This window comes from Oncorhynchus gorbuscha, linkage group LG05 (genome assembly GCF_021184085.1).
Source record: "Oncorhynchus gorbuscha isolate QuinsamMale2020 ecotype Even-year linkage group LG05, OgorEven_v1.0, whole genome shotgun sequence".
Taxonomy (NCBI): Eukaryota; Metazoa; Chordata; class Actinopteri; order Salmoniformes; family Salmonidae; genus Oncorhynchus; species Oncorhynchus gorbuscha.
In genome coordinates, this window is record NC_060177.1 from 77197039 (window position 1) to 77216611 (window position 19573).

The 19573-nt window shown below is 42.6% G+C and overlaps 1 protein-coding gene across 5 annotated transcripts in view; it reads left to right on the top strand.

Moving 5' to 3' along the window:
* The window catches only part of LOC124036525 (protein patched homolog 1-like), a 158811-nt gene that overhangs the window by 41648 nt on the left and 97590 nt on the right, over positions 1 to 19573 (top strand). For all 5 annotated transcript variants that reach the window (XR_006838924.1, XM_046351221.1, XM_046351220.1 and 2 more), the window contains exons 3-7: positions 7423 to 7612; positions 7939 to 8008; positions 8251 to 8342; positions 11781 to 11982; positions 12113 to 12234. Coding sequence is in view for 4 of the 5 variants with exons in the window: in XM_046351221.1 (XP_046207177.1) it covers positions 7423 to 7612; positions 7939 to 8008; positions 8251 to 8342; positions 11781 to 11982; positions 12113 to 12234 (676 nt within the window). In the remaining variant the exon portion in view is untranslated. The remainder of the gene's footprint in view (positions 1 to 7422; positions 7613 to 7938; positions 8009 to 8250; positions 8343 to 11780; positions 11983 to 12112; positions 12235 to 19573) is intronic.

Sequence of the window (19573 nt, forward strand, 5' to 3'; positions counted from 1 at the left end):
TGTAGATCAGTTCCATGCAGGTGTAGGTAGATCAGTTCCATGCAGTTGTATGTAGATCAGTTCCATGCAGTTGTAGGCAGATCAGTTCCATGCAGGTGTAGTTAGATCAGTTCCATGCCGGTGTAGGTAGATCAGTTCTATGAGTTGCATGTAGATCAGTTCCATACAGGTGTAGGTAGATCAGTTCCATGCAGTTGTAGGTAGATCAGTTCCATGCAGTTGTAGGTAGATCAGTTCCATGCAGTTGTAGGTAGATCAGTTCCATGCAGGTGTAGTTAGATCAGTTCTATGAGTTGCATGTAGATCAGTTCCATACGGGTGTAGGTAGATCAGTTCCATGCAGTTGCATGTAGATCAGTTCCATACAGTTGTAGGTAGATCAGTTCCATGCAGGTGTAGTTAGATCAGTTCCATGCCGGTGTAGGTAGATCAGTTCCATGCAGGTGTAGTTAGATCAGTTCCAAACAGGTGTAGTTAGATCAGTTCCATGTAGGTGTAGTTAGATCAGTTCCATACAGGTGTAGTTAGATCAGTTCCATGTAGGTGTAGGTAGATCAGTTCCATGCAGGTGTAGGTAGATCAGTTCCATGCAGGTGTAGTTAGATCAGTTCCATGCAGGTGTAGTTAGATCAGTTCCATGTAGGTATAGGTTGATCAGTTCCACGTAGGTGTAGGTAGATCAGTTCCATGCAGGTGTAGGTAGATCAGTTCCATGCAGGTGTAGTTAGATCAGTTCCATGCAGGTGCAGTTGGATCAGTTCCATGCAGGTGTAGGTAGATCAGTTCCATGCAGGTGTAGTTAGATCAGTTCCATGCAGGTGCAGTTGGATCAGTTCCATGCAGGTGCAGTTGGATCAGTTCCATGCAGGTGTCGGTAGATCAGCTCCATGTAGGTGTAGGTAGATCAGTTCTATGAGTTGCATGTAGATCAGTTCCATACAGGTGTAGGTAGATCAGTTCTATGAGTTGCATGTAGATCAGTTCTATGAGTTGCATGTAGATCAGTTCCATACAGGTGTAGGTAGATCAGTTCTATGAGTTGCAGGTAGATCAGCTCCATGTAGGTGTAGGCAGATCAGTTCTATGAGTTGCAGGTAGATCAGCTCCATGTAGGTGTAGGTAGATCAGTTTTATGAGTTGCATGTAGATCAGCTCCATGTAGGTGTAGGTAGATCAGTTTTATGAGTTGCATGTAGATCAATTCCATGCAGTTGTAGGTAGATCAGTTCCATGCAGTTGTAGGTAGATCAGTTCCATGCAGTTGTAGGTAGATCAGTTCCATGCAGTTGTAGGTAGATCAGTTCCATGTAGGTGTAGGTAGATCAGTTCCATGCAGGTGTAGGTAGATCAGTTCCATGCAGGTGTAGGTAGATCAGTTCCATGCAGGTGTAGGTAGATCAGTTCCATGCAGGTGCAGGTAGATCAGTTCCATGCAGGTATAGGTAGATCAGTTCCATGCAGGTGTAGGTAGATCAGTTCCATGCAGTTGTTGGTAGATCAGTTCCATGCAGGTGTAGGTTGATCAGTTCCATGCAGGTGTAGTTAGATCAGTTCCATGCAGGTGTAGGTAGATCAGTTCCATGCAGGTGTAGGTAGATCAGTTCCATGCAGGTGTAGGTAGATCAGTTCCATGCATGTGTAGGTAGATCAGTTCCATGCAGGTGTAGGTAGATCAGTTCCATGTAGGTGTAGGTAGATCAATTCCATGTAGGTGTAGGTAGATCAATTCCATGCAGGTGTAGGTAGATCAGTTCCATGCAGGTGTAGGTAGATCAGTTCCATGCATGTGTAGGTAGATCAGTTCCATGCAGGTGTAGGTAGATCAGTTCCATGTAGGTGTAGGTAGATCAATTCCATGTAGGTGTAGGTAGATCAATTCCATGCAGGTGTAGGTAGATCAGTTCCATGCAGGTGTAGGTAGATCAATTCCATGCAGGTGTAGGTAGATCAGTTCCATGCAGGTGTAGGTAGATCAGTTCCATGCAGGTGTAGGTAGATCAGTTCCATGCAGGTGTAGGTAGATCAGTTCCATGCAGGTGTAGGTAGATCAGTTCCATGCAGGTGTAGGTAGATCAGTTCCATGCAGGTGTAGGTAGATCAGTTCCATGCAGGTGTAGGTAGATCAGTTCCATGTAGGTGTAGGTAGATCAGTTCCATGAAGGTGTAGGTAGATCAGTTCCATGCAGGTGTAGGTAGATCAGTTCCATGCAGGTGTAGGTAGATCAGTTCCATGTAGGTGTAGGTAGATCAATTCCATGTAGGTGTAGGTAGATCAGTTCCATGAAGGTGTAGGTAGATCAGTTCCATGTAGGTGTAGGTTGATCAGTTCCATGCAGGTGTAGTTAGATCAGTTCCATGCAGGTGTAGGTAGATCAGTTCCATGCATGTGTAGGTAGATCAGTTCCATGCAGGTGTAGGTAGATCAGTTCCATGTAGGTGTAGGTAGATCAATTCCATGTAGGTGTAGGTAGATCAATTCCATGCAGGTGTAGGTAGATCAGTTCCATGCAGGTGTAGGTAGATCAGTTCCATGCAGGTGTAGGTAGATCAGTTCCATGCAGGTGTAGGTAGATCAGTTCCATGCAGGTGTAGGTAGATCAGTTCCATGCAGGTGTAGGTAGATCAGTTCCATGCAGGTGTAGGTAGATCAGTTCCATGTAGGTGTAGGTAGATCAGTTCCATGAAGGTGTAGGTAGATCAGTTCCATGCAGGTGTAGGTAGATCAGTTCCATGCAGGTGTAGGTAGATCAGTTCCATGTATGTGTAGGTAGATCAATTCCATGTAGGTGTAGGTAGATCAGTTCCATGAAGGTGTAGGTAGATCAGTTCCATGCAGGTGTAGGTAGATCAGTTCCATGCAGGTGTAGGTAGATCAGTTCCATGCAGGTGTAGGTAGATCAGTTCCATGCAGGTGTAGGTAGATCAGTTCCATGCAGGTGTAGGTAGATCAGTTCCATGCAGGTGCAGGTAGATCAGTTCCATGCAGGTGTAGTTAGATCAGTTCCATGCAGGTGTAGTTAGATCAGTTCCATGCAGGTGTAGGTAAATCAGTTCCATGTAGGTTTATGTAGATGAGGGGAGAACAGGGAGTGAGCAATAAAAAGCATGTCACCACCCGTCTTTGTTTAACTCAGGCCTGCTATTTATAATGTTGATTCTAAGCATGCTCTCAAACCAGATCAGATGGGGGCGCTGTGTTTGGGTCGAGAAAAAAACATTGAGTGTGTTTCCCTAATACTGCCAGACATGGCCCCCTCCCTCCATGTTGCTCTCTGGTCTGACTGGGTGGTCTGGCCCAGACAGATTAGCATGCTTAACTTTAACCCGATTACAATATGCTGACAATATTCCACCTACGTGGAATATCAGGAATCAGGAATTGTAGTCGATTGTTTAATTGGATTGTAGCCGATACCGATTAATCCGGTGATTTTTATTTATTTGTAATAATGATAATTACAACAATACTGAATGAACACTTATTTTAACTTAATATAATACATCAATAAAATCAATTTAGCTTCAAATGAATAATGAAACATGTTCAATTTGGTTTAAATAATGCAAAAACAAAGGGTTGGAGAAGAAAGCTTTATTGTCCGCCTCCGTGGCTTTCTAACCATGGCCACCCTTCTCAATGACCTCACTGGACAGAGGGGCAGCTCGGGACAGAGGGGCGGGAGCTCTGGACAGAGGGGCAGAAGCTCGGGACAGAGGGGCAGAAGCTCGGGACAGAGGGGCAGAAGCTCTGGACAGAGGGGCAGAAGCTCTGGACAGAGGGGCAGAAGCTCGGGACAGAGGGGCAGCTCGGGACAGAGGGGCAGGGGCTCTGGCGCTTCTGGGCTGAGGGGTTCTAGCGCCTCTGGGCTGAGGGGCTCTGGGCTGAGGGGCTCTGGGCTGGGGGCTCTGGGCTGAGGGGCTCTGGGCTGAGGGGCTCCGGCGGCGAGGGGGGCTCTGGGCTGAGGGGCTCCGTAGTCTCCCGCCGGACAGGCGGGAGACTACGGCAGCAGCGCCGGACAGGCGGGAGACTCCGGCAGCAGCGCCGGACAGGCGGGAGACTCCGGGAAGCAGCGCCTGACAGACGGGAGACTCCGGGAAGCAGCGCCGGACAGGCGGGAGACTCCGGGAAGCAGCGCCAGAAAGGCGGGACCACCTGCAGGGAGGAGACAGAGAGACAGCCTGGTGCGTGGGGCTGCCACAGGAACCACCAGGCTGGGGAGACCTTCAGGAGGCTTGGTGTTAGGAGGAGGCACCTGAAGGACCGGGCTGTGGGGGAGCACTGGAGCTCTGGTTCGCAACCTTGGCACCACTTCCCCAGGCTGTACAACTACTCTACTCCAGAGTGCAGGCACAGGTTGAACCGGGCTGTGGGTAAGCACGGGAGATCTAGTGCTTACTACACGCACCTCTCCCTTAGGCTCCACTCCCACATTTGCCCGGCACGAGCGGAGCACAGGCAGAGGACGCACTGCACCCTCCCAGCGCCCCGGAGACACAGTACGCAGAGCCGGCGCAGGATACCCTGGACCAAAACTGCGCACCGGCGACCAGACACGCTGAGCAGGCACCATTCGCCCTGGCTCGATGCCCACACTCGCATGGCACTTTCGGGGGGCTGCCCTATAGCGCACCGGGCTATGGGCACGTACTGGTGACACCGTGCGCTTAACCACATAACACGGTGCCTGCTACCTGGCTTAGTACCACACCTCGTCTGCTCCCCCCAAATGTTTTGGGGCTGCCTCTCGTACCTTTCGCACTGCCGTGCTGCCTCCTCATATCGCTGCCGCTCAGCTTTCACTGCCTCCAGCTCTGCTTTGGGGCGGCGATACTCCCCAGCCTGTGCCCAGGGTCCCTCTCCATTCAGTATCTCCTCCCATGTCCAGGAGTCCTGTGATGCTGGCCGCGGTTGTTGTTGCTGCTGCTGCTGCCGTCGCTGTCTTTTACCACGCCACTTGGTCCTTGGTTGGTGGGTGATTCTGTAAGGGATTTATTCCATTGACGGAGAGGCGGACCAAAGCGCAGCATGGTTATTTTGATTCATGTTTTAATAAATCACTTCACATGAACAAACTAACAAACTAACAAAAACAAGAAACGTGAAAACCCAAAACAGCCCTATCTGGTGCAAAACACAGAGACAGGAACAATCAGCCACAAACACACAGTGAAACCCAGGCTACCTAAGTATGATTCTCAATCAGAGACAACTAATGACACCTGCCTCTGATTGAGAACCATACTAGGCCGAAACATAGAAATACCCCAAAACATAGAAAAACAAACATAGACTGCCCACCCAACTCACGCCCTGACCATACTAAATAATGACAAAACAAAGGAAATAAAGGTCAGAACGTGACACCATGTAAGAAAGCTAACGTTTAAGTTCCTTGCTCAGAACATGAGAACATATGAAAGCTGGTGGTTCCTTTTAACATGAGTCTTCAATATTCCCAGGTAAGACGTTTTAGGTTGTAGTTATTATAGGAATTATAGGACTATTTCTCTCTATACCATTTGTATTTCACATCGACAACAGCCACCCTCGAAGCAGCGTTACCCATGCAGAGCAGGGGAAACAACTACTCCAAGTCTCAGAGCGAGTGACATTTGAAATGCTATTATCAGGCTAACTAGCTAGCCATTTCACATCGTTTACACCAGCCTAATCTCGGGAGTTGATAGGCTTGAAGTCATAAACAGCGCAATGCTTCAAGCATGGCAAAGAGCTGCTGGCGAAATGCACGAAAGTGTTGTTTGAATGAATGCGTACGAGCCTGCTGGTGCCTACCATCGCTCATGCAGACTGCTCTATCAAATCATAGACTTAATTATAACATAATAACACGCAGAAATATGAACCTTTGGTCATGAAAATGGTAGAATCTGGAAACTATCATTTCGAAAACAAAACGTTTATTATTTCAGTGAAATACGGAACCGTTCTGTATTTTATCTAACGGATGGCATCTCTAAATCTAAATATTGCTGTAACATTGCACAACATTCAATGTTATGTCATAATTACGTAAAATTCTGGCAAATTAGTTTGCAATGAGCCAGGCAGCCCAAACTGTTGCATGTACCCTGACTCTGCTTGCAATGAACACGAGAGAAGTGACAATTTCACCTGGTTAATATTGCATGCTCACCTTTCTTTTAGCTACAGTAAATATGCAGGTTTAAAAATATATACTTCTGTGTATTGATCTTAAGAAAGGCATTGATGTTTATGGTTAGGTAGCAACGAAAGTCCTTTGTCGCGACTGCGCACCGCATCGACTATATGCAACGCAGGACACGCTAGATAAACTAGTAATATCATCAACCATGTCTAGCTAGCAACTTATCTTGGATTCTTACTGCATTCGCGTAACAGGCAGGCTCCTCGTGAGGCAGGTGGTTAGAGCGTTGGACTAGTTAACCATAAGGTTGCAAGATTGAATCCCTGCGCTGACATGGTAAAAATCTGTCGTTCTGACCCTGAACAAGGCAGTTAACCCACCGTTCCTAGGCCATTATTGAAAATAAGAATGTGTTCTTAACTGACTTGCCTCGTTAAATAAAGTTGTAAAAAAAAACATTGGCAAAATCGGCGTCAAAAAAATACTGATTTCCGATTGTTATGAAAACTTGAAATCGGCCCTAATTAATCGGCCATTCCAATGAATTGGTCGAGCTCTAGTAGATATTCTGCTGTTTTATGAAACGCATGCAGTGATGATCGAGGAAGTGACTTCTTTGTTGTTGTAATGTCCCAAACGGATGTGGCTGTTTCACAACATAGGGGTTCGAGCTTTAAGCAGGGCTAATGGATGTCGGCCATACACAGTAGATTAACTTGTGGAATCATCTGGAAAATAACAGGAATTGATGGCCGATGTTCTCTGGTCAGGAGTGATAGGACGGCTACCTGCAGCATACGGCTTACGTTCTACTCGTCTGACTTGTCCTTCAGAGGCAGAGGTGGAGACAATGATGTCTCATCCTATAGGGAAAAATCACTCTTAAAAAAATGGATAGTTTTATCTTGTACCTTTATGTAAATGTACAGTATGTCAGAGCGAGGGAGGAAGGTAGTGATGGAGGAAGGGGACGGAAGAACAACTTTCTCCCTCCTTTTTTGTCTTTGTAAGGCTGAGGCAGAGATCAAATACTGAGGTAGAGACTGGCATTTTATGACACTGTACTGACATTCTAAGGCTATTGGAAAAGATATTGGTAACCGGGGCTGACAAGTCATCACATGCATTATTGCTCTTTCAGGAAGGCTGATGTATATATTAATGTGATTTTATAGTTTGTTATAGAAGGTTGTGTGTTTTTGTACATCAGACCAGGTTCTGAAAGTTGTGTATGTAATATGTGTTGGTGTGTGTACATACAATACTGACTGTGTGTCTGTACTCTGGTGTGCAGTGGGCGGCAGGGTGAATCAGGAGCTGAAATACACACGTCTGAAGATGGGCGAGGAGTCCATGTTCAGTCCCCAGCTGATGATTCAGGCACCGCGCCAGGAGGGCGCTAACGTGCTCACTTTGGAGGCGCTACAACAACACCTGGACTCAGCCGTCAGTGCCAGCCAAGTGCACGTTTACCTCTTTAACAGGTAACACACACCAACACACACTGTACTTACATGCATGCATACACACACACCAGCTGAGTGCACGTTTACCTCTTTAACAGGTAACACACACCCACACACACTGTTCTTACACCGGCTGAGTGCATGTTTACCTCTTTAACACACACCCACACACACACACACTGTACTTACATACATTGCATACACACACACCAGCTGAGTGCACGTCCGCTGCTATAACAGGTGACAGTCTAACACACACACACACACACACACATTCAAACAAATTATGTTTTAGATTGTTCAAAGCTGTTGTGCAAGTGATATATTGAATGCCTCCATTTCAGACAATGGAAATTGGAACATTTATGCTACAAATCAGGAGAAATGGATACTGAAGCTCATTTTGTGAACCAGGTAAGCATGAGTGAACTGACTTTGTCTCTCTCTTTCTACACCAAACACAGCCTCTCATACAGAGGAATAGAATGTGATTAGTAGTTGTAGAGCATCAGTGGTCACGTGGTTTCTGCTCTCTGATCAGATCATCAAGAAGTTGTTGTGATGTTACTATCATAATGTGATTTTAGTATAATGTGATGTTCTACTGTACTGATAATAGCATCAGTGGTAACATGGTGTCTGCATTCTCCTGTCAGATCATTGAAAAGCTCCACCCCTGTCTCATCATCACTCCGCTGGACTGTTTCTGGGAGGGAGCCAAGCTCCAGTCTGGAATGGTCTACCTCCCGTGAGTACACATTACACACATCACTCATTATACACTCATTATACACATCACTCATTACACACATCACTCATTATACACATCACTCATAATACACATCACTCATTATACACTCATTATACACATTATACACTCATTATTCACATCACTCATAATACACATCACTCATTATACACATCACTCATTATACACATCACTCATAATACACATCACTCATTATACACATCACTCATTATACACTCATTATACACATTATACACTCATTATACACATCACTCATTATACACATTATACACTCATTATTCACATCACTCATTATACACTCATTATACACTCATTATTCACATCACTCATTATACACATTATACACTCATTATACACATCACTCATTATACACATTATACACTCATTATTCACATCACTCATTATACACTCATTATACACTCATTATACACTCATTATACACTCATTATACACTCATTATACACTCATTATACACTCATTATACACATTATACACTCATTATTCACATCACTCATTATACACTCATTATACACATTATACACTCATTATTCACATCACTCATTATACACATCACTCATAATACACATCACTCATTATACACATCACTCATTATACACATCACTCATAATACACATCACTCATTATACACATCACTCATTATACACATCACTCATAATACACATCACTCATAATACACATCACTCATTATACACTCATTATACACATCACTCATAATACACATCACTCATTATACACATCACTCATTACACACATCACTCATTATACACATCACTCATAATACACATCACTCATTATACACTCATTATACACATTATACACTCATTATTCACATCACTCATAATACACATCACTCATTATACACATCACTCATTATACACATCACTCATTATACACATCACTCATTATACACTCATTATACACATTATACACTCATTATTCACATCACTCATTATACACATTATACACTCATTATACACATCACTCATTATACACATTATACACCCATTATTCACATCACTCATTATACACTCATTATACACTCATTATTCACATCACTCATTATAGACATTATACACTCATTATTCACATCACTCATTATACACATTATACACTCATTATACACATCACTCATTATACACATTATACACTCATTATTCACATCACTCATTATACACTCATTATACACTCATTATACACTCATTATACACTCATTATACACTCATTATACACATTATACACTCATTATTCACATCACTCATTATACACTCATTATACACATTATACACTCATTATTCACATCACTCATTATACACATCACTCATAATACACATCACTCATTATACACATCACTCATAATACACATCACTCATAATACACATCACTCATTATACACTCATTATACACATTATACACTCATTATTCACATCACTCATTATACACATCACTCATAATACACATCACTCATAATACACATCACTCATTATACACATCACTCATAATACACATCACTCATTATACACATCACTCATTACACACATCACTCATTATACACATCACTCATTACACACATCACTCATTACACACATCACTCATTATACACATTATACACTCATTATACACATCACTCATAATACACATCACTCATTATACACATCACTCATTACACACATCACTCATTATACACATCACTCATTACACACATCACTCATTACACACATCACTCATTACACACATCACTCATTATACACATCACTCATTATACACATCACTCATTATACACATCACTCATTATAAACATCACTCATTATACACATCACACATGATACACATCACACATTATACATATCACACATACACATCACTCATTATACACATCACTCATTATACACATCACTCATTATACACATCACTCATTATAAACATCACTCATTATACACATCACACATGATACACATCACACATTATACATATCACACATACACATCACTCATTATACACATCACTCATTATACACATCACACATTCTACATATCTTACTTTATACACATCACACCACACATTCTACACATTGCACATTATACACACCACACATTCTACACATCATACAGTATACACATCACATCACACATTATACACATCATACATTATACACATTTCATCACACATTGTACACATCACAAATAATACACATCACACATTATACACATCACACATTATACACATCACTCATTATACACATCACACATTCTACATATCATACTTTATACACATCACACCACACATTCTACACATCGCACATTATACACACCACACATTCTACACATCATACAGTATACACATCACATCACACATTATACACATCATACATTATACACATTTCATCACACAGTGTACACATCACAAATAATACACATCACACATTATATACATCATACATTATACACACCATACATTATCCACATCATTCATTATGCACATCACACCTTATACATGTCATACATTATCCACATCACACATTATACACATCACACATTATACACATCACTCATTATACACATCATGCATTATACACATCACACATTATACACATCACTCATTATACACATCATGCATTATCCACATCACACATTATACACATCACACATTATACACATCACTAATTTTACACATCATACATTATCCACATCACATATTATACACATCACACATTATAAACATCATGCATTATCCACATCACACATTGTGCACATCACACATTATACACATCACTCATTTTACACATCATACATTATCCACATCACATATTATACACATCACACATTATAAACATCATGCATTATCCACATCACACATTGTGCACATCACATATTCTACACATCACATCATACATTATTCACATCACACATTTTACACATCGCATCACACACCAAATCCAGCACACAGATCACATCACTGCCTATAGCTCTGGAAACTACGATTTACAAATGTTGCTCCCTGGAGTGCTGGGTTCTGGAGTGTTGAGTTCTGGAGTGTTGAGTTCTGGAGTGTTTAGTTTTGGAGTGCTGTGTTCTGGAGTGTTGAGTTCTGGAGTGTTGAGTTCTGGAGTGCTGAGTTCTGGAGTGCTGAGTTCTGGAGTGTTGAGTTCTGGAGTGTTGAGTTCTGGAGTGTTGAGTTCTGGAGTGCTGGGTTCTGGAGTGTTGAGTTCTGGAGTGTTGAGTTCTGGAGTGTTGAGTTCTGGAGTGCTGGGTTCTGGAGTGTTGAGTGCTGGAGTGTTGAGTTCTGGAGTGCTGGGTTCTGGAGTGTTGAGTTCTGGAGTTTTTGTTTCTGGAGTGTTGGTTTGATGTTGAAGATTGTGGATTTCTGTGATTTAGAGTTGTGTCTACCCACCACTCCTAGTGGCATATCACACCCTCTGCAGTGGACCAACTTTGACCCCAAGGAGTTCCTGACAGAGCTTCGGGCTCTGAAGGTCCAGGTAGATAGCTGGGAGGTGATGCTGGAGAAGGCTGACGTGGGACATGGCTACATGGACCGGCCCTGTCTCAACCCCCAAGACCCCGACTGTCCCCTCACTGCCCCCAACAAGAACACCACCAAGGTACACACACACATGCATGATGCAGAAACACACACACATGCGCACACACCTCCATGTATATGCTGTTTGTACACATGCATGCACACACCCATACAGACACAGACCCATTGACTATGTTGTTGTGTTGTAGCCCTTTGACTTGGCTCGCATCCTGACTGGCGGCTGCCATGGCCTCTCCAGGAAGTACATGCACTGGCAGGAAGAGCTGATTGTAGGGGGGACCACCAAGAACGGCACCGGACCACTACTCAGGTAGGAAAGAGAGAGATAGAGAGAGAGAGGGCCTACGGCAGAGAGGGCCTACATCAGCACCTAGATCTTCTGCCCAGATTCTGTCAGACCTGGGCCCTGCCAGTCTATCTCAGTAAGACACAAATAATGGTGTTTTTTTTGGTCAGTTCCAGGAATGGCTGAAGAATTGCAACATTTGCCTAGAACTAACGCTGCAGACAGCAATACTGGGTGATTTGAAAAGCCATAGTCAATCAATCAATAATATAATAATTATTTTAGCAAAAATGTTTATTTTTAATATACAATCTGTAGAAGCTATGAGAATAGAAAGGTTCAATTAGTTTGTGAAGCATCACAGCACAGTTGAAAAATATATGGCAAGTAGAAATCCAAAATGGATGATGCTGAGAGATAGATGAGAGGGGTTGAATGGAGCTGAAGGTTGGGACTAATAGCAAGATAAAACACGTAGAACATACGGGGTCTGTAAAATGTATATAGGTTCAGAACTTTTGTGAAATAGCACAGTTCCACATAGAAATCAAACTGGATGGACATCAGAAATAGAGGCAGGACTTAAAACAAACAAAAAATAACTATTGTAAAATAGACTGTGAATGTAAAATGTGTATAAGATGTATAAATTGAAGGTAAACGCAGAAGTGTTTATTGGTTTACTCCAATTGGGGGATCGGTGGTAGGGTTTGCGGGGAATAATAATAAAGGTATATTCTTTTAAAAAGTATGTATGTCTATATAGGTATGTGTATGTATATATGTGTATATATATGCATGTGTGTATGGATATATATATACTTACCCCAAAAATATATGGGGGATTGGAAATGATGCAGACAATTACATTGATGGAACCAATATTCTTTCCGCAATATTTAGCTGATCCACCCCTTTAAACAAAAAATCACAATAATGTTGTTCCAAAATTCCATCTAGACACCGTTGCCCTAGAGCACACAAAAAAACAATGCATACCTCGACCTTAACATCAGCGCCACAGGTAATTTTCACAAAGCTGTGAACGATCTGAGAGACATGGCAAGAAGGGCCTTCTACGCTGTCAAAAGGAACATAAAATTCAACATACCAATTAGGATCTGGAAAAAATATTTGAATCCGTTATAGAACACATTGCCCTTTATGATTGTGAGGTCTGGGGTCCACTCACCAACCAAGAATTCACAAAATGGGACAAACACCAAATTGAGACTAAATAATGCATGCATAGCAGAATTAGGCTGATACCCGCTAATTATCAACATCCAGAAAAGAGCAGTTAAATTCTACAACCACCTCAAAGGAAGTGATTCCCAAACCTTCCAAAACAAAGCCATCACCTACAAAGAAATGAACCTGGAGAAGAGTCTCCAAAGCAAGCTGGTCCTGGGGCTCTTTTCACGAATAGACCTCACAGAGCCCCAGGATAGTAACACAATTAGACCCAACCAAATCATGAGAAAACAAAACTATAGTTACTTGACAAGTTGGAAAGAATTGATAAAAAAACAGAGCAAACTAGAATGCTATTTGGCCCCAAACAGAGAGTACACAGTGGCAGACTACCTGACCACTGTGACCCAAAATTAAGGATCTTTGACTATGTACAGACTCAGTGAGCATAGCCTTGCTATTGCGAAAGGCCACAGTAGGCAGACCTGGCTCTCAAGAGAAGGCAGGCTATGTGCACACTGCCGCCCACAAAATGAGGAGGAAACTGAGCTGCACTTCCTCATCTCCTGCCAAATGTATGACCATATTAGAGACACTTATTTCCCTCAGATTACACAGACCCACAAAGAATTTGAAAACAAATCCAATTTTGATAAACTCCCATATCTATTGGGTGAAATACCACAGTGTGTATTCACAGCAGCAAGAGTTGTGACCTGTTGCCACAAGAAAAGGGCAACCAGTGAAGAACAAACACCATTGTAAATACAACCTATATTTATGTTAATTTATTTTCCACCCTGGCATGCTGTCAATTAATTTCTGGGCCACTGAAGTCAGCCCATTCTTGCACTCACACCTGCATGACACAGGACTGATGGTAGAGCTCACCTTGTCTTCTCCGGACAAGCTTTTTTCCGGATGTCCCAAACAATCGGAAATGGGATTCATCAGAGAAAATTACTTTACCCAGTCCTCAGCAGTCCAATCCTTGTACCTTTTGCAGAATATCAGTCTGTCCCTGATGTTTTACCCAGAGAGAAGTGGCTTCTTTGCTGCCCTTCTTGACACAAGGCCATCCTCCAAAAGTCTTCGCCTCACTTTGCGTGCAGATGCACTCACACCTGCCTGCTGCCATTCCTGAGGAAGTTCTGTACTGGTGGTGCCCCGATCCCACAGCTAAATCAACTATAGGAGATGGTTCTGGCGCTTGCTAGACGTTCTTGGGCACTTTGAAGCCTTCTTCACAACAATTGAACCGCTCTCCTTGAAGTTCTTGATGATCCAATAAATGGTTGATTTCGGTGCAATCTTACTGGCAGCAATATGCTTGCCTGTGAAGCCCTTTTTGTGCAAAGCAATGATGACGGCACGTGTTTCCTTGCAGGTGACCATGGTTGACAAGGGAAGAACAATGCACAACATGCACCACCCTCCTTTTGAAGCTTCCCGTCTGTTATTCGAACTCAATCAGCATGACAGAACGATCTCCAGCCTTCTCCTCGTCAACACTCACACCTGTGTTAGCGAGAGAATCACTGACATGATGTCAGTGTGTCCTTTTGTGGCAGGGCTGAAATGCAGGGGAAATGTTTTTGGGGTATTCAGTTCATTTGCATGGCAAAGAGGGACTTTGCAATTAATTGCAATTCATCTGATCACTCTTCATAACATTCTGGAGGTTATGCAAATTTCCATCATACAAACTGAGGCAGCAGACTTTGTGAAAATTCATATTTGTGTAATTCTCAAAACTTTTGGCCACGAATGTACTTTAACTATTTGCACATCATTACAACACTGTTTTGGGGCATGATATGACATTTTAAATGTCTTTATTCTTTTGGAACTTTCGTGGGTAATGTTTACTGTACATTTTATTTTGTTTATTTAACCTTTGTTAATTTTCTATTTCACTTTGGCAATATAATAATTTCCCATACCGATAAAGCCCTTAAATTGAATTGAATTGAGAGAGAAAGAAAGAAGAGAGAGCGAGTGAAAGAGATGGGAAAAAGAGAGGAGAGAGAGGGAGAGTGTGTGTGTGTGTCTCTGTGTATATACAGAGGATCTAGTGTCCAGGCAGCACAGCCAGAGTTGAGCAGGAACAGCTGGAGCTCTTAGATTTCAATGGAATCTGGTAATGACTGCAAGATTTACAGCACTGCACACTCTAACATACACACACACACACACACGCACGCACGCACGCACGCACGCACACCCGCACACACACACACACACACACACACACACACACACACACACACACACACACACACACACACACACACACACACACACACACACACACACACACACACACACACACACACACACACACACACACACACACACACACACACACACACACACACACACACACACACACACACACACACACACACACACACAGCCTACCGCTTAAAACACATACTAACACTCAGTTGGCCAGGCTACATACTGTACATGTATACATAAACAAAGTACACTCCAAGTAACATTATGTGTGCATCCAAAATGGCACCCCATTCCCTATATTGTGCCCTTGTTTCTGGTGAAAGTTGTTCACTACATTAGGAATAGAATGGTTTTTGGGACAAATGATTAGTGCAGGCCAGAATGCACAGTAAGCACTTTCTGCCTGGCATGGTTTGGAGAGAACTGATCTATAGAGATTTGTTTGTGATTTAACAAATGCCCTGGAGATTTTCTAATTAAAGTGCAGTTTAAAGTAGGCAGGCAATAGTTATCTTTAACTCTAAACACACACACATGCACACTCACACAAACTTACTCAGACTCACACATATACGCGCACAAATACACACACACACACACACACACACACACACACACACACACACACACACACACACACACACACACACACACACACACACACACACACACACACACACACACACACACACACACACACACACACACACACACACACACACACACACACACACACACACACACACACACACACACAGTGTGTATTTCTTTGTTTTTGTGGTTGTATTTTTGCTTGGTTGGCAGGGACTGACCATTAGAGATGTGGGTGTGTTGATGTGCATTCGTGTCTGTGTGAGTCTGAGTGAGCGTGTGTGTTTGTGTGTGTTATTTAGCTGCCCAAGGGGACTTTTAGGTGGGCCGCGGGCATGGCAGGCATGGCATTTTTGCTGCTGCTTACAGCGCTTTTAGCTGCCTGGAATTGCGTCTCTGTAACTGCCCAGAGTGGCACTACCCACGATGCATACTGCCTACATCACCTTTACTAGCTGCTGCCACTTTTATTACCCACAAAGATTAAGGCTAATGTCAGTCCAGGATCTCTGTAACATAATAATATCTGCCCAGGATCTCTGTAACATAATAATATCTGCCTAGCTGATTTGTATGGGTCCAGGTTTTGCAGCTCTTTCAGAACATCTGCTATCTGGATTTGGGTAAAGGAGAACCTGGAGAGGCTTGGGCGAGTAGGCATGGCCATCCGTTGAGAAATGCTTATTGAAGTTTTCGATAATCATGGATTTATCGGTGGTGACCGTGTTACCGAGCCTCAGTGCAGTGGGCAGCTGGGAGGAGGTGCTTCTCACAGAAGTGTTTCAGGGAGCGTTTGACTGCAGATCCATAGCGAATACAGGCAATGAGGCAGTGATCGCTGAGATCCTGGTTGAAGACAGCGGAGGCGTATTTGGAGGGCCAGTTGGTGAGGAGGACGTCTATGAGGGTGCCCTTGTTTACAGATTTAGGGTTGTACCTGGTGGGTTCCTTGATGATTTGTGTGAGTTTGAGGGCATCTAGCTTAGATTGTAGGACTGCCGGGGTGTTAAGCATATCCCAGTTTAGGTCACCTAACAGAACAAACTCTGAAGCTAGAAGGGGGGCGATCAATTCACAAATGGTGTCCATGGCACAGCTGGGAGCTGAGGGGTGTCGGTAGCAGGCGGCAGCAGTGAGAGACTTATTTCTGGAGAGAGTCATTTTTAAAATTAGTAGTTCGAACTGTTTGGGTATGGACCTGGAAAGTATGACATTACTTTGCAGGCTATCTCTGCAGTAGACTGCAACTCCTTCCCCTTTGGCAGTTCTATCTTGACGGAAAATGTTATAGTTGGGTATGGAAATCTCCAAATTTTTGGTGGCCTTCCTGAGCCAGGATTCAGACACGGCAAGTACATCAGGGTTAGCAGAGTGTGCTAAAGCAGTGAGTAAAACAAACTTAGGGAGGAGGCTTCTGATGTTGACATGCATGAAACCAAGGCTTTTTCGATCACAGAAGTCAACAAATGAGGGTGCCTGGGGACATGCGGGGCCTGGGTTTACCTCCACATCACCCGCGGAACAGAGGAGGAGTAGTATGAGGGTGCGGCTAAAGGCTATCAAAACTAGTCGCTTAGAGCGTTGGGGACAAAGAATAAAAGGAGCAGATTTCTGGGCATGGTAGAATATATTCAGGGTATAATGCGCAGACAGGGGTATGAATGGAACTAGGGGCTCCATTGTAAACTAAAACAATGATAACTAACCTGAACAACAGTATACAAGGCATATTGACATTTGAGAGAGACATACAGCGAGGCATACAGTAATCACAGGTGTTGATTGAGAGAGCTAGCTAAAACAGTAGGTGAGACAACAACAGCTAATCAGCTAGCACAACAACAGCAGGTAAAATGGCGTTGACTAGGCAGAGAGGGTCGGATTAACTACACACAGAGCCTGAGTGCGGCTGGGGCTGACAGATAAAACATAAACAAACAGAATGAGTACATTGATTTATGGACAGTCCAGCAGGCATCAGCTATGTAGCCAAGTGATCACAGTGTCCAGGGGGCAGCGGTGGATGGGGCAGGGAAGCTAGACTGGCGAGTATTATCCAGGCCAAAAAAAAATGGCTGGCTGTGCAGAAGGTAAAAGCCGCTAGCAGTGGCTAACAATGACTAAATAGCTTGTAGCTGGTTAGCTTCTGGAGGTTCTTGAATGTGTTCTAAAAAATTAAAAATAATAGCGATTCCGTATCACATTGGGTGAGGCAGGTTACCGGAAGGTATAATCGAATTAAAAATCGAAAAGAGATTGAAAGTGAATATGGGTCCAGTGAGTGGTTGGGCTGGCAGGGGACACGTCGATTCAGACATTTAGCAGGCCTGTGCTAACAAGCTAACAGTTAGTAGGCCGGGGCTAAACAAGCTAGCAGTTAGCAGACAGGGGCTAAACAAGCTAGCAATTCGCAGACCGGGGCAGGCTAGCAGTTAGCAGGCCGAATTAGCAAGCAAGCAGATAGCAAGGGCTAGAAAGTTAGCCTTTGGGGGACGTCGCGATGGGGTTAAGTCTGTTTATGCCTCTTCATGCGGTGACATCGACCCAGCCCTGGGTCTCTGTAACATAATAATAATAATAATAATAATAATAATAATATTAATATCAGCCCAGGATCTCTGTAAAATAATAAAATAATAATAATAATAATATCAGCCCAGTGTCTCTGTAACATAATAATAATAATATCAGTCCAGGATCTCTGTAACATAATAATAATAATAATAATAATAATAATAATTTCAGCCCAGGGTCTCTGTAACATAATAATAATAATTTCAGCCCAGGGTCTCTGTAACATAATAATAATAATAATAATATCAGCCCAGGGTCTCTGTAACATAATAATAATAATAATAATATCAGCCCAGGGTCTCTGTAACATAATAATAATAATTTCAGCCCAGGGTCTCTGTAACATAATAATAATAATAATATCAGCCCAGGGTCTCTGTAACATAATAATAATAATAATATCAGCCCAGGGTCTCTGTAACATAATAATAATAATAATATCAGCCCAGGATCTCTGTAACATAATAATAATAATAATAATAATAATAATAATAATAATATCAGCCCAGGATCTCTGTAACATAATAATAATAATAATAATAATAATAATAATAATAATATCAGCCCAGGATCTCTGTAACATAATAATAATAATAATAATAATAATAATAATAATATCAGTCCAGGATCTCTGTAACATAATAATAATAATAATAATAATAATAATAATATCAGCCCAGGATCTCTGTAACATAATAATAATAATAATAATAATAATATCAGCCCAGGGTCTCTGTAACATAATAATAATAATTTCAGCCCA